The sequence below is a fragment of the Mchenga conophoros genome, linkage group LG1 (genome assembly GCF_057382185.1).
Source record: "Mchenga conophoros isolate Kocher_MC1m ecotype Shallow Benthic linkage group LG1, M_conophoros_male_GT1.1, whole genome shotgun sequence".
NCBI classification, from domain to species: domain Eukaryota; kingdom Metazoa; phylum Chordata; class Actinopteri; order Cichliformes; family Cichlidae; genus Mchenga; species Mchenga conophoros.
Window position 1 is genome coordinate 2,262,958 of NC_140526.1, and position 25,336 is coordinate 2,288,293.

The following is a 25,336-nucleotide window of genomic DNA, read 5'->3' on the forward strand; positions in this document are numbered from 1 at the left end:
GCTTTCATGCAAATGTCAGAGCAGATATCATCAGAGTCACCACCGATTTCATTTTCGTTCGCTGGAGCCAGAGTAGAAGACATCTCCAATAAAAATCCTTCAGCAGTAAAAAGCGGTGAAGTGTGCTTTGCAGACAGATTTAATATCAATACATTGTTTAATTTTGCAGCACGCTTTTTTCCTCCGTCTTCACAATGGGAAAAGGTCTGCTCGTGGTCGCGATCATCCAGCCTCAGTGTTTGGAAGCCATTACTTCATAACCGCAGCAGGCGGGGCCAGAGCCCCGGTCCTGGCGTTCCCATTATTACCAGTGAGCGACTGATTTGACCTCCTGTGGAAAAGTGATGAAGTCCGTAACGCGGTGCACAGCTGTGTTTATTTCAGCGTTTGATGTAAACGCGGCATTAAAGGGGAAACCTCCGCTTAAACATCTGTTGGCTGCTTTGTCCTTTTCGGGGGAAATAATGCGAAGCTGACTCGTGCGGCTTTAAGCTGAAAGTCACTCTGAGCCCATTTGTTCTTACGGCCAGGCCGTCTTCCAGTGGGGCCGGCTCTTTTGTGGTTTCCTGCTACAATCCTAAATTCGGGCCGCGGCCCCGTTTATATCCAATTTATGCTAAAGAGAGGTGCAATCAGTCTCAGTGAGTCTGCAGGGCTGCCGCTGTTGTCAGGGGCAAATTATGGGCTGTTTAAAGTGGTTTGTCATCACGGAGCTGAACTCTGTGCTGCATGCCGTCACTCGGGCCTATTGTGAGCAGCTGTGTTGCTATAGTCACTGTGGTCTTTTTGAAGAGGGCATGCACATGCATACACGGGCTAACACGCCAACCGCACAGCGTGCACACACACGCACACACACGGGTCATGCAGGAAAACTAATGCAGGGATAATTATGTTCTGTTTTTACAGCTTAAACTCTCCTATCGGAGGAATTTGAAGTCTGTTTCTGAACAGAAGGTTTCAGGTGCTGACAGGAGCCCCGATGCTGCCTCTCAGACCTGCTCCCAGAACCGATCCATAAACATCAAAAACCTGTTCAGGATCATCTCCTGCTGCACCTCTGACCGGCTTCTAGCTCGGCTGCAGAGCACGCCTGATCCTAATCCTTCACCTTGATTTTCAGTTCTGGGAAGTGGGTTGTGTGCAGGCGGGAGCGTCAGGAGCGACTCGTTGCCTTCGGGGTTGGAAACTGTGGATCCTCTCAGCAACGATCCAGCACTCGAAGGCCGCGGCGGCTTAAGAGAGAAGTCGTTTGCATAAGTTTAGGTGGTGGGATCTGAGAGGATGGGTTGGAATCATCAGCTTCTCCGATGATGCCAGTTTAATTCAATTCAGTTTTATTTACACAGCAAATCACAGCAACAGTCGCCTCAAAGCGCTTCATACTGTAAGGTCGACCCTACAGTAAGACATACAGAGAAAAACACAACAATCATATGACCCCCTATGAACAAGCACTTTGGCGACAGTGGGAAGGAAAAACTTCCTTTTAACAGGAAGAAACCTCCAGCAGAACCAGGCTCAGGGAGGGGCGGGGCCATCTGCTGTGACCTGTTGGGGTGAGAGAAGGAAGACACTTTTAGATTCCTGTTCCCGGATCTCACCCTGCACGGTCCCGCATCAGTCCAAACGTCCAGTGGAATTTTTAAAGCATATATTTGGGGACAGACAGTTTTCTTGGTTCAGGATTATTCCACATGTATCACAGTAAATAATCATCATCATTTATGAATCATTTACAGACGCAGAAGGCTTTCTCCTTATGTTTCGGGCGAGGTAGAGCATATCGTTTACCGTTTGCAAGGTTGGCGGTTCGAGTCCAGCCTGCGCGCTGAAGTGTCTTTGAGCACAAACCCAGAGTTGATGCAGAGCGTGAGTGTTGCATGCAAAGCTTAGAAAAAGGTGCAAAGATCTGTGCTGCGGAGGTGCGACTCGGCAATGGGGTGGAGTAAAATGAAACATTTAAACATATAGTGACGTAGTGGAGCGTCTCCAGCTCTGATGGACTCTTGTGTTCAGGCCTCTGACTCAGGAGGAGATCGCCGAGCGCAGGGAGCAGGCGAGACGGCGACACGCTGACAGGATGGCAGCGGAGAGCCACCGAGAGCCCTCCCACTCTGAGAGCGTGTCACCTGCAGGACTCTGCACAGGTGAGCTCGTCTCAGTGACTCGTTTCACTCGCTCATCTTTATTAATGTGTCTGAACACAGCTGATGCTCAGTGGTGCTTCAGTGGTTTCAGTGCAGACACACAAACACAGACTCACAAGCTGAAAACATGTCCGCCACGCTGTCACCATAAATCTGCAGCGTACAAGATCTGATCTCGTTTCTCTCTCAGCGAACATGGAGAACCTGACGCTGAAAGACTCGAAGCCAGAGGAGGAAGAGGAGGCGAAGGAGACCTTCGTGGCGTTTGCTCGCGTCTACAGCGGGGTGGTCAGGAAAGGACAGAGAGTATTCGTGCTGGGACCGAAGTACGACCCCGCCCAGAGCCTGAGCACGGTAAGCCCCCCGCTCGCCTGCTGCAGCTTGTGTTCGCGGGACGTTGGACCGTCTCGTCCCGCTGCTGTAGCTGCTTCGATCCTGCCTTCACTTCAGTTTTGTGTTCGCACACTTCCTCCCAGCACAGCTGATGTGATGCAAGCTGACAGGTAGTGTGAATCCACGTCCCTGTGACTGACGGCAGGTTCCTCCGCTCGGCCTCATGTGTTCATCATTTATCTTCAGCCTCACAGAGGAATATCTGGTTAGCATTGAGTGAACAGCGACTCGAGCTTTTAATGTCTTAACAGCAAACTGTGAACGACTCTGTGTCACCGTGAGGACCGTGAAGTTTTAACATGGGAGTCTATGGGGACAGCTCCCTGCTGGAGCCTCTAGTGGATCATAGTGGAACTGCAGCTTGTGTAAAACACATTATAAATCCTAAAGCTGTTCAATGCACTGCTTCCTGTGTGCTTTGCAGGAATCATGTGAGTAACCTAAGTTTCTCTCCCCTGTGAGTCTCAGTAACGATGCTCTCGTCTCCCCTCTGTCAGCTGCCGGAGGGATGCAGCGCTTCGGACGACGTGTCTGAGATTCCTCACCTGTCCCGTTGCTCCATGGAAAACCTCTACCTGCTGATGGGCAGAGAGCTAGAAGAGCTGCAGGAAGTCCCCGCCGGAAATGTCCTCGGTAAATCTGTCTCTTTGTTTTTGTCGTCGCCTCGCTGCAGCTGTTGTTCGGTGACGTCCTGGGCTCTAAGCCGTCTGACACACACGAGGTTCTCGTTAATAAAGTTGGATTAATGGCCGACCTGCGGGAGCGTTTGGGGCTTTCTCTGAGGTAGACGTCGTCGAGTTTTCCCTTTGATGTTGTTGGGTTTGTGGTACCGAAAGGGACTGAATCACTCCTGAGTCATGATGAACAGAAGTGTTACAATACAAAGCTGTTTGATTTAACAAAAAGGGGCAGAGGTACCAGAGTGTGTATAGAAATGAATCAGTGACTCACAAAGAGCTATTCAGAAACAGCCAATCACAGAGCTTCGAATCCTTCGTGTGCCTCTAACACTGAGCTGAAAGTGCAGAGATGATTTTATTCACTGTATCAATCATGGATCATAGTAGGGAAATCGTTGTGAAGCACAGAAGCTGTGGTAGAGGCGAGCGAGAGCAGGTAAGTACACGACAGGCTCCTTCTTTCAGGTTTGACTGATCCAGCTTTCATTTGTTCTGTGTGGGCGCCCCCACATGAGACGCTTTAATGGCTGATGTTGAAGTAGTTGCAGTGAGCATCTGATTGGCCAGAGGCCGAGGTGGTGGGAAGCAACCTGTCTCCAAACAAACACCACTGACTCGGAGTGCTCGTGTGAACGCAGTGAAGTCGCACGCCTGCTGTAAACTGTAAATGTGAATTTCTGTGTACATTAATTATCATGTTATCACAAAGAGACGGCGTGTTTGCAGACGCAGAGTTCTGAGGTCGTTCTGTAGGTTTAAGGTTTGAACGGAGCTCTGTGACCGTCCTGTGATGAAACCATCGAAGTCATGGCGAGACTGAAATCAGGGATCAGCTGAGCGTGACGCTCATTTTCTTATAGTCTCCTGTTCAATCAAGCAGAGGAGTCGCCCCCTGCTGGACACTAGGAGGACTGCAGGTTCTGTAACAGGGTCTGTGGGTGAAGCTGTCAGTGTTGGTCAGCTCATAGCTTCACGGATCATTTGTCAGCAATGGGAGCTGCAGGAGTGTGTTTGTCACTTAGAAGCAGAGACTCGGGGACGCTGCAGTACTTCGCAGCCCGACATGTGTTTCTCCTCTGCATACCTCACTCCTCAAACTTGTGACCTAAATTCTGACTCAAACCCAGATTCCCACATCACGGCTTTAAAGCTTGCTCCCTCCAAGTTTCTGTGAGAACTCCTGCTTTTTCCACGCACCGCCTTCCTTCGATTCAGCTGATGACCGTACGCGTGCTCGTCTGACGCTCGCGCTTGTATGCGCGTTATCGATCTGCCTCTGTGATCTCCGTGGACGCCGCTGTCTGCTGGCTTTGTGTCTGTACTGCAAACATGTTCATCAGTGACCTTTTTCATTTAAACATTCAGACACACATTACTGTGGATGCTGGGGGGGGGCTGCGTGGGCTCTTTATGAGTCATTTCTGGTCAAGTTGCCAAAAAGCAGCTTGGACTCTCTGGACGATGGGCTCGGGGTCAAATTCTTCAGGTACAAATCATGTTTATTATAAACTAATGTTTTTGCTGGCACAGATTTTTCTACCGTGGCTGATGTGAAAGCATCGCTGCGTCCTGACACGTGACTGAATGCTGGGCGAGTATTAAAAGTGTCTGTGCACCAAGATTATACACAAAACTCCACAAAAAGACATATTTGCATTTTTCCCCAGGGGCATTCCTGCATGCACGATGTCGTTGAAATGCATTTAGCATATTTATCTGATCGCTTTATGACAGGCTCACAGCTTTGGTCTGTGGTGCAAACTGTTGAATTTCTTTTTCTGATCATGTCACCTTATTGCAGTGTGTGTGTGTGTGTGTGTGTGTGTGTGTGTGTGTGTGTGTGTGTGTGTGTGTGTGTGTGTGTGTGTGTGTGTGTGTGTGTGTGTGTGTGTGTGGGGACCTAAATCCTGGTCCCCATAAGTTTGAAGGCATTTTTGAGAACCGAATGTGGCTTTAGTGTCAGAGTTACAGTTGGGTTGAGGCTGAGAGGCTGAGCCTTCAGAGAGCTGTGCATGAACCAGTGCTGCAAACCTGAACGAGCTGAAGCATCGCTGAGAGGAAGAGAGGACCAAAGTTCCTCCACAGAGATGAGACAGACTCACAGAAACATTGGTGCAGGTCACTGCTGCTGAACCAGGATCTCCAGCCGCTGGATCGTGACGTTTTCACGTGACTCTGAATCTTCAAATCTGTGTCCGCTGTGCAGACGTCTGCTGCACTTTAAGCGTGTGCGCTGCGTTCAGTGCGGTCCCCGGTGCAGCATCGATCTGACTCACATTATTGCTGCTGGATGCTGCTCTGGGTGCAGGTGGGACCTGTGTGAAATCCTCTTGTGAGGCTGTCATGAATAATGAAGCAGGCGTGCATTAGGATATCGACGCGCCGCCATCAGTTGGCATCAGCGAAGGAAGTTATCAATAAGCCCATCTGCCCTTCAATGGACGTCGCAGCTCGTCTCCTCATGCAGCTTTGACGCCTCACAGATGGGCCGTAATGATCCGGGACTGTTTCAGACTCTGGATTAGTTAAACCTAAGTTGGACTGACAGATGTTTGTTGTTGCTGTGACAGCAGATCAGTCTGTCCAACGGTTTAAAACCTTTACTGACACACACTGCGTGAACAAAATGATGAAACGTTTACCTTAATGTAGCGAGCCCTGTGCTTTATTAGACCACCCAGTGTGAGGGTTACAGTCAATCTTTATTTTTATCTTTCTTTAAAAACAGTAAATCACATTATTATTATTATTATTATTATTATTATTATTATTATTATTATTATTATTAGATTAGCAGTGATGAGCATTATGAGTTTTACTGGTTGAATGTTCTGCTGGAATAATTTCAGGCGTCTCAGAGAAGTCGGCTCAGGTTATTTCCTGGATAAAAAACAATATTTTAGTTTAAAACTTTCTAAAATATTTGTGGTCTAATAATTTGATAAGACGTTTGCTAATATCATATTTGGATGCCTGCAGAGCAGATCCGTCAGACTGAGCTCCCAGGCAGACTTCACAGGCTGACAAAGGTTCATGTTTTCTTGTTATTGTGAAGATTTCGTTCTTTTTAAAAAACAGATATCTGCTCGTCTCAGGCTGTGGTCTGTATTTGTGCTGCAGCGAGTTAATGATCCAACACAGACCAGCGGGTCCACGTCTGAGCGGCTGAAGGAAAACAGAATGAAGTTCGGAGAGGCCCGGTCCTGACCTGAAGCCGACTGAGATGCTGTGGCACGACCTTAAAGAGCAGTTTGTGCTCAAAAACCCTCCAAAGTGGCTGAACTGAGCAGGGCACCCACTAGGTTGGCGGTTGCTTGAAGCCCTGGTTGCGCTCCGATGTGTCGATTGGACTGCGAGCGTTGGGTAGGAAGCGCTGGTGTGAGTGAGTCGTGCTGCTTGAAGAGCCTCGAGCGCTGCAGCAGGCGCGGGAGGCAAACATCAGTGATGGATGTTGCAACTTCTGACTAGAATAACTTTGGCGTTTGCTGCGATGGATCGGCGCTGTCGAGCGACAGATTGCTGAGCGCGTTGGGTCGCACTGGCCCTGCAGTGCTCGGTTGTCATCGTGGATCGTAGTCTTCACACTTCTATACTTTTCTTGCATGACGGTGCTTTCTCTGCACAAACCTGTTGCGTCTGTCGTTTGTTCGACCCGTGGATTCTCTCCAGTTTCTCTCTTTCAGGTTCTTCTGCTTCTTTTTTTCCTTGTGTTGAAAGTAAGGAAACATTTGATAGAGATGGAGGAAGCTCGTTCCTGCTGACGGCGCCGAGTTTTTCAGTCTTGAAGGAAACATTGAGCACACAACAAAAACACCCACAGTGTCCTGTTATATCCCAGTAAAGGGGATTATTTTTCCAGTGATCACACTGGTGAAAAAGATTTTTTCACACTTTCGTATTCAGCCCCTCTGAGGCTGCTACAGTGAAACAGCTGAACGTGTCCTGTAAACTCGAGTTGTGTAAAAGTTGTTTGCTGTCGGGATTAAGATGTTTCTTTGCCCTTTGACCCCCACCTCTCTGAAACACCTCCAGCCTTCTCGTCTGTCCCGGGCAGCACTCGGAGAAAGCGGCAGAGAGCTGCTGGGTGTTCAACCTCCCGAGGGAAGAGATTGTCTGTTTTCTTTGTAACCGTGATGTTAGTAACGCTGAAATCAGACACAGCTCGTTTCTTCAGGGATCTCGGTGCATTCTTCTGAGAAGCCTGATGACTAAGCAGAAAGTTGAAGCGGTGGCAGGCAGGGTGGAAACAATTTCTGTTCTTCTCAGATCTATGAAAACATACTGTCTCTCTGTGAGTGTTCGGGCCATGTGGGAGCCATCATTCCTGTCCTGTTAGTGGACCGCGGGCAGGGAGGAAGTTGCCAGCGGCGCACCAATGTGTGCAAACCCCACCAGGCTTGGCCTTGATTAAACCCCCATTATTATCTGACGGCTGGAGCAAGTAATTGGAGAAGGACACACACGTGCAGGCGCACACACACACGTACGTGCACGCACATGCACGCCCCACACACACACACGTGCAGGCGCACACACACACGCACATGCACACACATGCATGCCCCACACACACACACGTGCAGGCGCACACACACACACACATGCACACACATGCACGCCCCACACACACACACGTGCAGGCGCACACACACACACACATGCACACACATGCACGCCCCACACACACACACGTGCAGGCGCACACACACGCACATGCACACACATGCACGCCCCACACACACACACGTGCAGGCGCACACATGCACGCCCCACACACACACACGTGCAGGCGCACACACACACGTACGTGCACGCACATGCACGCCCCCCCCCCCACACACACACATGCAGGTGCACGCACACACGTACATGCGCACACACACACACGTGCACATGCACGCACGTATGTGCACACACACGCGTACGTGCACACACACATGCACATCCACACACACACACATGCACATCCACACACACACACATGCACACGACTTTCTCACAAACATACACAAAAGCAGCATTTGATGTGGCAAACATCATTTTCCAGTTAACCACATGATGGCACGCTGCACAGGCTGCAGGACAAAACGCTGTGTTTGTCTTTGTGTGTGTGTCTGTGTGCCCCCCCCCCCCAAAAAAAAAATCACGACTGTTTTAAATGAGTAACAGAAAGCAGAAAGATAAAGGAAAGGCAGCTGCTGTGCTGTGTGTGCAGCATTGTGCTGCCTTCCCTCCTTATTTCCTGCCAGCTGTTGGAAACAGCAGCCTCAGGAAATGAAGGCCTCCCATCATGCTTCAGCTCAGTTCAGTTTTAACCCCCGTCCCCTCCCCTCGCGTCCTCGGGCAGCCTCGGGAGGCTTTCCTCTCCAGGTGAGCGTCAGGTTTCACTGCAGGGTTGTTGTTTATAGAGGGGTTTGGTCAGTTGATCCTTTCTGTGTCTCAGCTGGCTCAAAATGTTTGCAGTGGATTAGCACACATGCACTTCTGTGTTAGTTTAATAGGACGAGCGATTGCCACAGAAGTTCTGCACGTGCTGAAGCTCTCTGTGTGTCGCGCGAGCCGGAGAGAATTATTACCTGCCACCGTGTCTTTGTGCAAAGCTGGTGAACATGTGGTGCAGCACGGAGGTGGAAACACTGCAGGCACAAACATGGCGGCGAGCATCATCACCTCACTGAAGATTGAACTTCCTGTTTGTGGAGTTTGCGTGACATCCTTGATCCAGGTGATTCGAAGTAGGCAGCATGTGTTCACCCAGTGTCACCTGTCACTCCCTCCAACCCTGTAAAGTTCACAGAAATATTGGATGCACAGACATGTATGAAGCAGGAGAGGAGGTCCACTTTAACAGCGATGAGTATCGACCGCTTTCCTTTGTTGCCGTCTTGTCTTCGGTGGCTGATGTCAGTTACTCGAGGATCTCTCTCCTTCTGTCACATGCTAACAGCTCCTGCAGGAGGCTAACTAGAAAACGTTGTCTCGCAGAGATTAACCACATCAAATCTGCCTGCAGCTCACATTTTCATGCCGCGCTCACATAAACGATCACAGCGTGGAGTCTGATTCAGCTCGTCTTAAACAGAGCAAAGTGATTTAGGAGGATTTCTTGCCGTTCATCAGACTTCTGGGTAAAACACTTCTGATGATTATGGCTTTGTTCTTATTGTATAAACGTCTTCTGTTTAGTTATTCATGTCACAAACACTGGTGCAGTCCCATAAGATCACTGCTTATTTATGTGTGACCTTGTGTTGGAGAGGCTGCGTTTCACAAAGAAAGAAGGAAACTAATAACACGGCGATGGCCACGCCCACTGGGCCCACCTGCAGTTTGCAATGCTCGTGTCATTTCTGCTTTTCTGTCCTGGTGCTTATTTGCACAGCCATGCGTTTTATGTGTTTATCTGATGCTGCTCGGATTGCCAGATCCTTTATGAGATGCAGCCCACGCGCTGCATGCAGTTTCCACACAGAGTGCGACTTCAGCTGACTCGTGTGAGGCAGACAGCTTCACGTTGTGCTTCTCAATTCACAAATGAAATGATATGAAAACATTTTCATCAAACGAAGCCGTCCTGAGCTGGACAACAGGGAGAGAACCAGGACATCATGGAAACGGTCAGTTTGCACACAGACCGGCTGCTGGTCACGTGCAGAAAGGGTCAGCGATGCACCAGGAGCACCTCGGTATGCAAACTGGAGCAGCCAGGGAAAAAACCATTGACCTAACACTTAGGAGTGCCTCAGTTGCATTTGGTAATAACCTCGGAGAAAAGTCACCAGCCAGGAACTACGACGATTGATTTTCCTCATCACCAATGAGACTGCATCGCTGTCCGTGCTCGTGTTCACGTTTCCCATCGTCAGACGTGACTTTCTGTTTAGTTTTAGTTTGATCTCACCTCAGATGGTTATTTTAATCAACTGGTGTCCTTCCAACTGTGGAAACAGTTTTCATTTCCTGTTTCAGCATCAGGAGCAGGAAGCTAAAGTGCCGTACGGACACGCCTGCCGCGTCTCAGCTCTGCATCCTGGCTGAGCATCGCTGCAATTCAGCAGCGTCAATAAGAAGACGGTTGCACCTGATCGACAGGGCAGAACTTACCTGGCCTGACCGCAGCGTCATCCAACACCTGTTGGAGATGAGAGCTCCACCCTCGCCCACCCTCGGCCACTTTAACTCCACTCAGGCTGAAACCCCTCCCCCTGAAGCGTGCATTCAGTCAGTGAGTGGTTGCTGGGGGTTATGGCGCTTCCCGAAACCCTCGCCAGCATTACTTTGCCCCAGCAAACGCTGACTCGCCTGCAAACACAAACTGTCCGCTAAGCAGTAACTGAAAGTGCGTCGCGACGTAGAAACGGAGACTGTAGTCACCTTCAAAGTAAAAGCTGCACTTTATGTTGAACTGTGTTTGGTCACCTGGATGACGCCACGCTTCAGATCGACAGAATCAACTTTTTGAGGCCAAGAAGAGATGTTGCTGTTTCTGATCACAGGAGTTCAAATGTTTTCAAATGTCATCTTAAAGCTGAAGTGATGTTGATCCATAACTTCTGCGCTCAGGACATTTTGAGTTGTCTCAGGATTGCAGGATCTGCAGTGAACGTGTTTTTCGTGTCTTCGCTGACCTGTATCGACGGTGTCTGTTTTTGCTGGGTTGAAGTGCATCTTTGGTTAACGTTAACGGCAGAAATGATGGCGTGTTGTGACCGAGCCGTGGAAACTCTGTGAGCACCTTAACAAAAGTCCTTTGTTTGATCCTCTTTGCTGTTTTCGATTAGCAGCGTGCATTCGAGCGGCGGTGGGATTTATCTGCCGTCGCAGCTGAGGGAGAGTACACGGCAGGCTCGACGGCGTTTGATGGCGAGCTTAGTAAGGCCGACCGTTTGTCACAGGGGTTAAAGACGTGGGCAGCGTCGAGCGCTAATCATCGAGGCCTAATGTGAAGCAGCTGCGAGAAAAGCCGAGTGGCTGGAGTCGGTCCTGGGGGAGGAAAAAAGGGGGAAAGACAGAAAAAAGCAGTGAAGCGAATGATGCTGATTCAACACTGAGCGACTTTATGAAAACATTTGTTTTGCATCAGGCTCTCCCTCTGCGAGCCAGCGGTGACGAGCGACCCAGATCTTTAACAGGAAGCGCCGACTGAATGATTTCACTGATGCGAACCGCACCGGGCGATGGCAGAGGCCAGCCGGGTTCGTCTCGGCGCAGCTCGCGTCGTCAATAATGCCGCTGTCTCCTGCGGCGTTCGGACGTTCAGGCGTCTTTGTAGGACACCCCCACCCCGTCGCTGCAGAGGAGAGTTTGGGCTTTTTGATCTTCTGTCTGGGAAGTGTTGCTGTTTTAAGAGGACACTTGAATGTGGGGAATTTTAAGCCTGGTTGCATAAAGCTCGCCTTTTTCCTCTTAAGAAAACATTTCGGCACTTCAGACTCGTTGTTGAGCGTCCCGCTTACGGTCAGATGATATCGATTTAATCTGCGCGCTGTCAGACATTTGTTTGCTTTCCAGCTTATAGCTGAATGCAGTGGATTCACCCAGAGTAGATCTTTGTTCCTCTACAGTAGAAATAAGTGTTTGGTTGGTGGATTGTTGACGATTCAAATAATCATCAATGAATCGTTTGTGTGTCTGTGACAAACCGGGCAGCAGAATCTCTAAAATGATGCATTTAGTGGGCAAACTGGAGAAAGCACTGCAGAAGAAGAAGAGCAGGAGGCTTTCAAAGGAACAGCTCACACGTCGCGACTTCTCTGTCATCATCTGAGAGCAGTTTGCGTTCGCTGGAGCCCTGCAGACACTCGTGGTTTCTGTGAAAGTGTGGCAGTGCCGGTTCAGCTGGAACATCTGTCGCTGGTGTTGGAAACAGGAGCACAAAAGTCTCAATGTTAAGACTTAAAACTTTGTGGGAGCAGCTTATCTCCTCAACGTCTAGTCAAGTCTCATTTTTTCACTTTTATAAAATAGTGTATAAAAAGTCTGTCAGGAAACGCTGTCCATGTGACTTCAGGCTCCATAAACTGAGCTGGTTCAGTTTCACAGCTCAGATGTTGATGTTTAATTTATTAACCAGCTAGCTCACATTTTTGCAGTGAGCTTTGCCCCCGGGGGCAGCACGGTGGTCAGATGCTGGACAGTCTGACCGTCGGGCTGATCCGACCGCTGCTGAGACGTCAGACGTGCCGCAGCTGCGTTCTGAAAGCTAACAGCAGTATCTCCGTCTCTTTGCTGCATGCTGCTAAAAATATGCGCCGAGTCTATTTTTGACAGAAGGAAATAAAGAATCTGGCAAATATTCCCAAAACTCCACGTAATCCAAACTTCCCACTCCTGTAACGCGCTCAGTGCGACTGGAAGCCACGGCGGACGGAACAAACCGTGTGAGCGATGTAAAGCATCTGCTGGTGGTGAAGTCAAAATAAACACGAGACTGGAAAAGTTCACTTCTCTCTGCTTCACGTGTTCTCAGTGTGAAGCCTTCTCGTGACGTTAGCATCTCACTCTGATTAAAACTGAAAGTGATGAAACTGGAAACTTTTAATCATTAAAAATCTGTGAAAACCAAGTTACACTGAACCGAAAACAAACGTACAAGAACTGCGAGCTTCTCACGCGATCGGCTCACAGCCAGCATTACTGCGTGACGGAAAAGTGTGACGTGGTCACAGACACACCCGACACTCCTGAAGGTAAACGTGGATATTCCCATCATTGAAAAAGTGCTCATATAATCATATCAGAGGCAGCGGAGTGCCCACACAGTCAGGTTGTTACAGATCTGACCAGGAAGTAGTCTGGCCCTGTCACAGAGGTGCTCCTGTGCCTACACCTCGGCTCGCAGGTGCTCTCAGGTGTGTCGCTGAGCTGAGCCGAGCATATGTCTGTGTGTCACGTTCATACTTCTTCAGTTTCTTTCTTTTACTGTTTGACTTGAAACGAACAACAGTGAATGAAAATATTCTTCTTGTTATTCTTCATGATAATATGGAGTGAAAATCCTCATCAGTTAATCAAAGATGGAACCAACAATGTTTAAAAAGGAGAAAAAGTTCATTTCTAAATAAACCGTGGGCGTGGTTGAAGCTCCGGCCGTGATTCCCCGCTATGACCAAGAAGTTCGTTGTCAGTGCCAAGCTCGGATTTTAGAAGAACTGTGGCGGAGCGAGTACAGATTTTGTTTTTCGGAGAGCGCGTAGTTTCTATAGCGACCCGCGTCTCTACAGTAGAAGGCTGCCGTTGATGACCTCGTGTGTCAGCGAGGAATCGACTTCGGTGCGATCCGGCGCGGGATGGGGCTCCACGCCGGGCCCGTGTGCGCATGTGCGCGTGCAGCAGCTCCTGACTCATCCGTCTCTTCCTCAGTCGTCCTTGACACAGTTTCCAGTCCCAGCCGAGCCCTGCTGGGATCCCACAGCCACGGAGCGTTCTCCACCTCATCAGTCCTTCGCTCTCCCCGTGGAAATTTATTGACCACCTCCTCCTTCGTGCCCCCTCCTCTCCTCCTCTCCCTTTCCCTCCCTCACTGCCTCTCTCTGGCTGGCTGATCTAGATTTTTCTCCTCAGCTTTTCTTTGCTGAACTGTAGCCAAGATCTTTGAAGCTCACATTAAAAGGCCGCTGGTCTGTTTGGGAAAGATGCAGCTGAGAGGAAAGAAAGAAACACGTGGAGGAGAAGAGCAACGATTCCCTGTCATTAAAGAAAATAGGATCTTATTCCTGTACAGAGGAACATAAACAGGTAAGAACAGGTAAATGTGCAGTGCATCGTTTCACTATGATCCACGTGAGCAGCAGCTGTGACCTGTGGCCGAGCTGAAGGCGCGAGTGTATCTCAGACCGTGCACACAGGAGGATGATCCGCATCAAAGCTTTGCTCCCACAGTCGTGATGATGGCGTAGAGGGGTTTTCTGGGTGGGGTCCTCTGTGGCAGCGATGGCAAATGAGGCTTAAACTCAAACTCTGATTTATTTACAAAGCAGATTTAAAAACAACCCAGTTTGACCAAAGTGCTGCTGAGAGACGACCGAACGGATCAGAAGAAATAAAAGGGTAGAAACAAGAAATAAGTCAACATATACAGAGAAACGCACAAGAGACACAACGAGCAAATCAGACAGGACCGAATGTCATGGAGCCGAGATGAAGGTGGGACATGTAAATACAATGATCAGGGGGAGCGATGTGGCTGACCCAAAGGATGGAGAGGGTGTGTGTGTGTGAAAATAAATGAGTAACACCATAAATAACAACAACACCACATGTCAGGTTTTCCCCGACAGCAGGAGTCGGCCCTCAGGAAGCAGCATGTAAGAACCTCTTAATGTTTCTAACAGATAAACCAAACCGAGCCTGTTTTAACCCTTTAAACCCGTCACCGGTGATGGGTTAGCATTTATAGCAAGGGTGGGTAACTCCAGGCCTCGAGAGCCGGTGTCCTGCAGGTTTTAGATCTCACCCTGGGTCAGCACACCTGAATCACATGATTAGTTCATTACCAGGCCTCTGGAGAACGTCAGGACATGTTGAGGAGCTAATTTAGCCATTTAAATCAGCTGTGTTGGATCAAGGACACATCTAAACCTGCAGGACACCGGCCCTTGAGGCCTGGTTTAAAGAGTAAATTAGGTTAGGGTTTAAAGGGTTAAATAAAATATCTCCTTTTAGTTATTAATGAAAAAACTACAAATGAAGTGTAAAAATCGGAGACGTGTATGACCCCAGCTGTGATCTGTGGATGGTTGAAATGAATTAAACATTCAAAGTGGAAAATGTTCATTTCCTGTCCCAGAATACGAAATATTAAAAAATCGTTTTCGCAGACACAAAAATAAAGGTGGGCGTCAATAGGTTAGAGGTCATGACGACTTCATGGACAGAGGCTTCAGAAAGGTTGAGCTCGGATAGTTCACACTGTGGTGTGCTAACCCACTCTCCGTGTCGCCCACCACTCCCTGAGCTGTGCAAGTAAAATGTTTGCATTTGAAACTAGAAACGGACGAGTTTACAAACATGGATCTGCTCTAAAGGAGCGTTCGAGCTCGCGGCGTCAGCCTTTCGTGACGATTTCTTCCCAGCGAACGTGACTGAAACATGAACGTTTCCTCTTTCCACGTGAATTCTTCTTATGGAACAAGAAATCTTGTTCTTGTCTCACAATGAAGGAATCAAACGCACATGAGACTAACAGGCTCTGTTAATACACTTGTAATCTCTTCACTTTCTTTTATTCTGTGCTGTGTTTCCAAAAACAATATAAACCAGTTCTTGTACACAAACTTCCTTTGGACGAATGTCCAACACGAACTTCCAGATGTTGTTGACGAAGTGGAGCCAGCAGACGGACACGTTATGCCTGCGACATCGGCACAACTTTCATTTTAGGACGATTCATCAAACGAGATTAGACGTGGAGAAAAGACGACGGTTACGAAATGTTTGCTGGTTGCTATCGTCAGTGACTCACAGATATTTCCCAGCCGTGGGTGGATGCTTCATCTTAGTGTGACATATTAAGTCGTTGCAGATGTGGCTGATGGGACTCGTTCTTTCAGACCCAGCAAGGCAAGGCAAGGCAAATTTATTTGTATAGCACAATTCAACAACAAGGTGATTCAAAGTGCTTTACAGAGACATTAGAAACAAAAACAAATAAAAAAGCAGCAGCATCTCCTTCTGAGGTTTGAGGACATCTGTTGTCCGACTGCCGTGTTCCCTACAGTAAAACTGGGCAGGGGCTTTTTAGGGAGGGGCTTATTTGTTTAAATTCAGTACAGTACCTGGAATAATATCAGTGGACTGTAACAGCTTTTTCATACCACAGGGGAAAGTTGCACTCTTTTTAAGCCCCGCCCATCGCAAGAAACTAAATGAAAGTTAGTAGTGCAGTCTTAAAAACAGAGTTGGATCGTTGCTTCTCGTAAAGGCTTCGTTCTTGTTGCTGAAGTCTGATTGGCTGCCTGCCGTCCCCATTTAAAACAATGATGCTCACAGTAACAACGTTTATTTCGGTGTTGGATGACTTTGTGATTGGACACGCTGGATGACGCTGTTGAGGCTGGACCAATCAGGTCGCCTCAAGCTGGGGCTTCTTTTAAGGCGACTGCTGAAAGACGAGTCTGCCTGCAGCTAAAAACACCTGGCAGCCTCGGGCAGCATGCTAATTATGTCTCACCTGGTTCTTTGTCACTGTGTGTGGGGGTGGAGCTTCTGGAGCCCCACCCACTGCGAACATCCTCGAACAACTTTGCTGTCATCCTCCGTCTGTTTTTTTTTGCTGCTCCTGAATGCAACACAGAGCCCTCCCACCTGTCGCCACACTGTTAGCTGCTAAGCTGGCTAGCATTACCCAGCATGCCGTTCAGCGGCGTAATTTAGGAAATGTGCTGTGATGTTTCCCCTCGGTTGTGATTTATAATTATTGTTATGAATGTTTATGAGTCATGTGATCAGGACCGTGAGGGTGCAGAGGTTACACAGGGTCGCTTTAAAGGCTCTGAGCTGCCGGCAGGTCTTTAAACACATTGGTGCTGAACACCGCACCAATGCGCTGGTTTGTCTCCCGTCTTTGTTGGCGCTCTGCTGTGTTGTTGTAGTTCTGGGTGTAGCAGTCCTGTCTGCGTTCTCCTCGTGCTCAGCGTGTAGGTGGGTCAGGATGGCTGTGGAGTTAGAAAGTCACTGGCCTAAATAGACATCCAGGAGAGAGTGTGTGTGTGTGCATGTGTGACTGTGTGTGTGTGCGTGTGTGTGCGTGTGAGACTGTGTGTGTGTGTGTGTGTGTGCATGTGTGTGTGTGAGACTGTGTGTGTGTGTGTGTGAGAGACTGTGTGTCTCTGGCAGCTGACTGCAGGCAGGTGGCTGTAGAGCAGGGCAGCACAGCCCCCAGAGTTTTACCCGCTAACCTGCATTTCCCGCTCACCTCGGTTGCTCCAGCTCTGGCCCGTGACCCGGCCGTGGACGCCGATCCAGGACCTGGCTGACCTCGAGCCTCTGCATCACAGCCGTTCCTCCCCCTCACTCTGTCTTCTCTGTTGTTCGCTACGAGAGCTGCTGGCCGCCTGCCCTCATTCTTTGTCTGAGCCACGCGGTGCAGGCGTGCAGGCAGCCGCTCCGTGGCCAGTAGATGGCGTTAGCGAGGAGGAAAAGCTGCTTCGCTTCTGCCTCTGACACTCCAGACAAAGAGAGCAGAGACAAAGGCAGAGCTGCTGGGACTGAGCAGCGGTTTGAAGGAACAGAGCAGATCTCTGTTGTAAAAATGAATGATTGTTATTTTGACTTTTATTGCTATAAAATATTCAGTTGCTTCTAAAACACTTCAGCTTCATGTTGATGGACTGAAAGTGACAGATGAGGAATCAGTGATTTTATCTATTAAAGAAATGTGTGACAGACCTGTGCAAACAGGTGACTGTGGCTCAGGAGGCGGAGCCGCTCAGCTACTAACAGGCAGGTTGTTGGTGTGACTCTGGCTCTATCAAAGGGTCCTTGGGCAGGACGCTGAACCTCGAGGTGCCCCGATGTTTCCATCTGAGTGTGCGTGGAAAAAAGCCGACCGAGGCTTGTAATAAGAAAAAGTATTTAAGTACCAGCACATTTACCATTAGATCAATGCAGGATTTGGCTGCTGCGGCCTTCAGGAAGTCAAAGATGATGTTTGCAGCGTTCTGTGACAGAGACGGCTCCTCATGTAGTCTCCTCTCCTGAACTCGACTACCTTCTTTCCTTCCTTCCTCATTTCCTAGTTCTACCAGCCAGCCCACTTCCCCGTGGTACGCGGCGAAACAAATACTCGTTTGTAATATGTTGCCAGATGTGATCATGAAGTTTGCCGGCTTATTCTTGGTCATCCAGGTCACCGTAATCCCGAATACTTCATTGGAGGGCAGCTTGACTTTATTTCGGTTCTTCCAAGCTGTTCCACCTCTCGGACACAGCTTGGAAGCATTTTCTCCAACGATGTGAAACGCCACATTCAGGGTCCGTCCCAGGACGAGTAATGACATCAGCGCTGTTAAAAAGATCCTGATCTTTAGAACTGAAACCTCTCAAATAAGAGGTGAAAGGTCATGTCAAAAAGAGTCCCCCCCATGCTTTGTGATCTCTCTCTGATGGATGCCCCTCCCTGATCATGTGGATTCCTCGTCCTGTTCTTCCTCCCCGCCGTCATCAGTGAACTGAACAAGCCGTCCTTTGGTACGCGGTGAAAAGAATACTTTGCCAGATGTGATCGGCCTCGGCGTGTAGCCACGTGCTCGGCTGTTGGCAGCAGCGAGGAGCCTCCATGTAGAGTTCGGGTCAGTTTGACAGAAGCTGTTGTGCCATGTTGAGTTTGAGGTGGTGAAACGTCAGAAGGACACCTGAAGGAACAGGTCGGACCTGAAGTCGGGTCGGCTTTTTGGTTGTTATGCCGTCGGTGGATTCTGGATGATCGCGCCTCAGAGTCGGATGCCTGCAGAGCTCGGCACATCAAACAGGAAGCGTAGGCCGGGAGAAAAATCTGCTTTCTGACCTTTTTAGATTTAATTCCACAACTATTGAAAGTAGATGTGTTTTCTTTATGAAGCCAGCAGCTCTCCTGACATTTCAGCCTCCTCTTTTAAAAGACACATTTGTGAGTCATGAGTCTGTCTTGTTGGAGCTGAAGAGGAAATATGTAGTCTGGCTGTAAAATGAGATACAGCTAAGATCTCTGTGCAGTGGCTTTTTTCCCTTTTCTTCTTAAAATAGCCAGGACCCCAACTCCCTTTGGTGTAATAGCGAGGAACAACAAGCGTCTGAAAGCTCCGCCGAAGTGGAAAATAAAGGCTTTTAGGCTCATTGAGATGACTGATGCTGGCTCCGTGTGTCGTTCGTAAGGAATAACAGGAAGTTTCTTCAGCTCTGTCGTTTACCTTTCACAGATGCGCACATGTTAAAGCGTTTAACAGCGTGTTTGCTCTGAGATGTAATGTTTCTGGTCATTTCTGATGTATTGAGTGTTTAAACCTGAATGTGAGGAACAAATGTTCCGTTCTGTTGTTTGTGTTGTTCTCCTGCTGCCAGCTCGCCACATATTCTTGGCAGAAAGACAGGACTGCTGGAATAAAAGCTTTACACGCTACCTTCGGTGATTTGTTGCTGCCGCAATTTCTACAAATTACATTAAAGAAAAAAAATGTAGTGGGGGAAACGTCCCGCTCTCCAAAATAGCTGCGCTTGTGTTTAATTTTCCTGAGTAATTAAGGAGCGTGAGCAGCGTTTCAGCTGCTGAGTGGTGGCAGCAGCAGTGGGGAAGAAGAACGATCGTCCAAATTAGGCCGTAATTTGTTAGTCAATGAGTTTGGTCAAGTTTGGGAGTGAGGGCTCAAGGTACCGAGACAAGCACCAGTGTGCTGCAGTTTCTACTGACTCTGTTTAGCTGCTGATTTCTGTCTTTATTCTCCGTCATCCTGCTCACCGTAATCCCAAATACTTCATTCGAGGGCAGCTTGACTTTGTTTCGGTTCTTCCGAGATGTTCCACCTCTCACCTCTCGGACACAACTTGGAAGCATTTTCTCCAAACACAAAATCTTGGTGCATTTTTTTCTTCCTGGAATCTACCAGAGTAGCTTTGGATGACTGGTGGTTGAAAATAATCCTTCTTTATCTTAAACTGGGACTCGGGACAATCCCTGCGCTCCTCCTCTGTCTCAAGGAAAACATTTTAGCTCCTGCCCCATTAAGCCAACTGTCTTCTAATTGGCTGCCCCTCACAAACAGAAGGTTGAAAGGTGGGTTCATCAAATCAAATCAAATCACTTTTTTTATTGTCACATCACATGTGCAGGCACACTGGCACAGCACATGTGAGTGAAATTCTTGTGTGCGAGCCCCACAAGCAACAGAGATGTGCAAACACAACAACACAAACGAGCAAAATACAAGAATGGCCAACCTGAAACTAATAAATATATGTACAATATATAATAGTGTATGCATTTCTGGATGTGTATACTAAATATTTTCCTACGTGTGTGTGTGTGTGTGTGTGTGTGTGTGTGTGTGTGTGTGTGTGTGTGTGTGTGTGTATACACATTTTTACAAATTAAATAGTAAAAAAATAAAATAAAATAATAATAATAAAATATATAAAATATACAGAGTTGAATATGTGCAAAACAAGTGGCATTTATATACAGTGTGGAGTGCATAATGTTAAAGTTCCAGTAGTGAAGCTGAGGTGTCTATGACGTGTTCAGCAGTCTGATGGCCTGATGGAAGAAGCTGTCTCTCAGTCTGCTGGTACGGGACCGGATGCTGCAGAACCTCCTTCCTGATGGAAGCAGTCTGAACAGTTTATGGCTGGGGTGACTGGAGTCCTTGATGATCCTCCCTGCTTTCCTCAGGCACCGCTTCCTGTAGATGTCTTGGAGGGAGGGAAGCTCACCTCCAATTATCCGTTCAGAGCACCGCACTACTCGCTGGAGAGCTTTGCAGTTGTAGGCGGTGCTGTTGCCATACCAGGTGGTGATGCATCCAGTGAGGATGCTCTCAATGGCACAGCGATAGAAGGTCCTGAGGATGCGGGGGCTCATGCCGAATCTTTTCAGTCTCCTGAGAAAGAAGAGGCGCTGCTGCGCCTTCTTCACTGTTTTGTTTATGTGTACTGACCACGTAAGATCCTCAGCCAGGTGTACGCCAAGGAACCGGAAGCTGCTCACTCTCTCCACAGCAGCGCCGTTGATGGTGATGGGGGTGTGTACTTCTCTGCACCTCCGGAAGTCCACTATCAACTCCTTTGTCTTTGCGACGTTGAGGGTGAGATGGTTGTCTTGACACCAGTGGGTCAGGGCGCTGACCTCCTCCCTGTAAGCCGTCTCATCACCGTTGGTGATAAGACCCACCACTGTAGTGTCGTCCGCAAACTTCACAATGATGTTGGAGTTGTTAGTGGCTGTGCAGTCGTAGGTGTAGAGTGAGTACAGGAGAGGGCTCAGTACACACCCCTGTGGAGCACCAGTGTTCAGTGTGATGGGGGATGAGGTGATGCTGCCCAGTCTGACCACCTGGCGTCTGTCAGACAGGAAGCTAAGGATCCAGCTGCAGAGGGAGCTGCTCAGTCCTAGATCCTGCAGTTTCCTGTCCAGCTTCGAGGGAACGATGGTATTGAATGCTGAGCTGTAATCTACAAACAGCATCCTCACATACGTGTCTCTCTTCTCCAGGTGTGACAGGGCAGTGTGTAGTGTCAGGGCTATGGCATCATCAGTGGACCTGTTGTGGCGGTATGCAAATTGTAGAGGGTCCAGTGAGTCGGGTAGTGCAGAGCGGATGAAGTCCCTGACCAGCTTCTCGAAGCATTTGCTTACGATGGGGGTCAGGGCTACAGGTCGCCAGTCGTTCAATGAGGAGATGGTGGAGGATTTGGGTACAGGGACGATGGTGGCCATTTTGAAGCAGGCTGGGACTACAGACAGAGAGAGGGAAAGGTTGAAGATGTGCGTGAACACTCCAGCCAGCTGAGCCGCGCATGACCTGAGGACGCGGCCGGGAATCCCGTCCGGACCAGTAGCTTTGCGTGCGTTCACCTTCCTGAAGCACCTCCGCACATCCTCCTCAGACACAGTGTGCGCACTGACGTCATCCGCGGTGCGCACACTGTCCGGTCTCATGGTGTTCGCTGTGTCGAATCTAGCGTAGAATACGTTTAGATCCTCACACAGAGAGGCCGTGGTCTGCCGTGTGCTGGTTTTCCCTCTAAAGTCTGTGATCGTGTTTAGTCCCTGCCACATACTCCGAGGGTTGTCAAACTGTTGTTCCACCCTGTCCCTGTACTCACGTTTGGCTGCTTTGATCGTCTTCCGGAGTTGGTAATGTGCGTGTTTGTAGTCCGATGTGTTCGCGGAGGCAAAGGCGGTGTTCCGTGCCGCCAGTGCCGCGCGAACATCTCCGTTAATCCAGGGTTTTTGATTTGGGAAGGATTTGACTGTTCTGGATGGGACGACATCTTCCACGCATTTCCTGATAAATCCACAGACTGAGTCTGTGTATTCATCAATGGAGCTTCATGGAGCTTCTGTCTCCGTGACGTCGTGCAGATTCCAGAGTAGAAACGACGATGTAATGACAGTAACGCTATTATCAGCTGAGTAGAACTGAGGAAACTTCTCAGATGAGAGGTGAAAGGTCATGTCAAAAGGAGTCCCTCCCATGCTTTGTTTGTGATCTCTCTTTGATGGATGCCCCTCCCTCATCCTGTTAAAAGGGGGTTCTTCCTCCCCACCTGTGAGCTGACCAATCCTTGAGGATTTGGACACAGCTGATGATTTACACTTGATGCATGCATTGGGGGCAATTTGGGACCCTGAGGGATTGACCCCCTGACCTTCCAGGTGGCACACAAACCCTTATGTGAGCCGTCACTATCATTTGACAGCTAACCCAGGTTTGGATGGCAGCATCAGCCGTAATCTCACGTGTCCACAGTCCACTCCTGGTGCTCGTGTAAATCGATACAATGCCAGGATTAACGTATGAAAAGAGATCTTATGTGAGCCGTGTTGAATTTAAGGATTAATCCTTCCATGTTTATGTGTAGGCCCGCGATCAAATGGCATGAAGAACTGAGGGAGCAAAGTAAGGTATTGAATTTCCTCCATGTTCAAAGTGAAGCTGAACTTCAAAGTAAAAGTATTATGTTGAACTTTCTATGCAGCAGAAAACATGTTTGGTGACAGCTGGACAAAACTCGACTGCTGCTCAGTTAACTCAAGTTTTTATGATCATATTTACAGATCTGCAGTGAAGCTGGCAGCAGACGTTTTCTTTAATAGATTTATAACCAAAGCACCCTCGAATGCAACGTGAGGAGTGGGCGGGGGGGCTTTATGTTTGTCTGTGTGTTCATGCGTCAGACCCCCAGCTTTTAAAAGCCAACGCTGACTGTGGTGTGAATGTGTGGACTGTTTTGTTCTTTGCCCAGGCATGTATCACACTCTGTTGACGTATGTCAGGCTTCCAGCCCCCTTACCATCACACACACACACACACACTCAGACGCACTAACGTTCAGTCGATCCCAGCGGAGTCATGACAAAGGTGTTTAGACGGTCACCGGGGAGCCTGTCAGAGTGGCGTCGTGAGGCCCACACAGACACCAGGTGAGCTGTGTCGCTGGGAGGTTGGAGAGTCAAGCATGGACTTTGTTTTTGTTCTGCAGCAGCTCCACACTTTGTAAAATGAATGATTTAATAGAAGGAAGAGTAGTAGTCCACTTTATATCAGAGCCAGTTTCTGTGAGTTCGTGTCTGATTTGGACCGTACCAACTCCTGAGGGCAAAGCAGCTGCTAAATGTACTCAGCAGCTCATCTCTAAATGTGTGCGTCTGATGTTTGGTGTGGAACAGGTGGTGCAAAGCGGGTACACCAGACCTTTTTGTTCCTCACTCTGCTGGGCCGTGCTGCCTGCAGCAGCCGGGAACAACCTCGTGAGAGGAGTGAGAGTGGACGGAAACATTACGAGTGCTTTCAAGTGGAGACGGCTTCCAACTCCCGTCCTGCACCTCCGGAGCAGGCGAAGAACAAAGCTCCTTCAAGGCTGCCACATGTGCACCTCTGGGATGCTTCCAGTCTTTCCCGGGAATACCTGATAACATGTAAACGAATCAATTTGCATGTTTCTGCGACACGGTTGCCTTCCAAGAGCCCGCCGTTAGGTCCCCGTGAGTTTTAACATCACATGATTCAGCTCTGCTTCTACAGTCTGCTGCCGGCGACGTTTACTTTGAGTAAACTAGCGAATGAATGCATGCGTGAGTCCACGGATCCACATGGATACTTGGATGCAGATTAGTGACTGTTTTTCACGAGAACGTCAGTTTGGTTTCTCTCTTGTGTTTCTGTGAGCGTGTGACCAGTTTAGTTAATCGGTCTACATCAGGATCAACTCCAGCAGGGAAACGTTCCTAAGTTGGGAAAAGCATCAGCTACTCGTAAAGGTTTTAAACAAATCTATCCACACTCAAAGGAATATTCATGGCAACATGCTGTCTTTAAGTAATCTGATAAAAAAGTAAAATAATCTTTTTTACGACCCCCTATCGAAGTCGAACGTTTTCCTTTCTTAGACGGTTTTTCATCTTTTTTCCATTTTAAAAATACATTTTTTAGCTCTATTAGAACAAAAACCTTGTTTTGCTCTCAGAAAATGGTTATAATGTATAAATATGCAGTGCAGCAGGGTTTCTTCCTCTCTGCTAATAATTGCATTGCAGCACCTCCCCAGCTGGAAATGATCCTGTATGAACAGAACTTTAGTGTCTTCCACAGCGCAGTGATTGTTTAATAGCTGCCACTGTCTGCCAGCACAAATACAGCTCAGCGCACGAGTTTCTGAGGACATCCTCGCGCAAAGTTTTTTCACCGGAAGAAAGAAATGTCCCACAGTTACGTGTCAGATCCACAGCACACTCGTCCACGGGGCTAAATGTAGGCGTTCGGGGGGTTTATTAACCTGAAACCACCCGCAGGTGCCGTAATGAGCAACCTCGGCTTTCACTCGTGTCTCGGCTTTCGTGAGTGTGTGTGCATATGCTGGGGTGAAAGTGTGTGGGCTACATGACGGCTCCCCGGCGACTCTGTCTGGACATGTTTCCTCATGACTCACCCAGAACCTGCTTATTTTCACCAAACATGGGTTTTTGACGGCTGAACGAAGACCGGATATTTTCAGCTGACGATCCAACTGTGGTTAAACTGAAGTCGGTCGTTCAGTGCTAAGATAAAAAAAAATATTGCAGTAATACAAGAAAAATCATCATTAAAGTGCCTCATGATACCAGGACGCGTATTCATACGTTAGACACGTCTGTATCTGCAGTAGGGCATCGTCACGGATTTCTGTAATCATTCGATTTTGACTCTGACAGTCAGAAATATTCTAATTCTGATCATTTATTCGTACATATCCAAATATATTTTATCTCTGTGCAAAGCTGACCCTTCATCAGAGCTGTGAGCATCACAGCTGAAGCGTTTGTGTCAAAGTAACTGAGGCTAAAACAGAAACACATGAAGGAGATTTTCCTGGTCTGACTTTTTCCTACAGATAACCTTAAAAATATTCTGCAGTCGATCAAAAATGGAAGAAAACCATGAA

The 25,336-nt window shown here is 48.5% G+C and overlaps 1 protein-coding gene across 1 annotated transcript in view; it reads left to right on the plus strand.

Moving 5' to 3' along the window:
- Positions 1-25,336, plus strand: part of efl1 (elongation factor like GTPase 1) — a 75,417-nt gene that overhangs the window by 15,447 nt on the left and 34,634 nt on the right. The window contains exons 12-14 of the mRNA XM_085275653.1: positions 2,020-2,150; positions 2,341-2,504; positions 3,041-3,176. Coding sequence (XP_085131779.1) covers positions 2,020-2,150; positions 2,341-2,504; positions 3,041-3,176 — 431 coding nt within the window. The remainder of the gene's footprint in view (positions 1-2,019; positions 2,151-2,340; positions 2,505-3,040; positions 3,177-25,336) is intronic.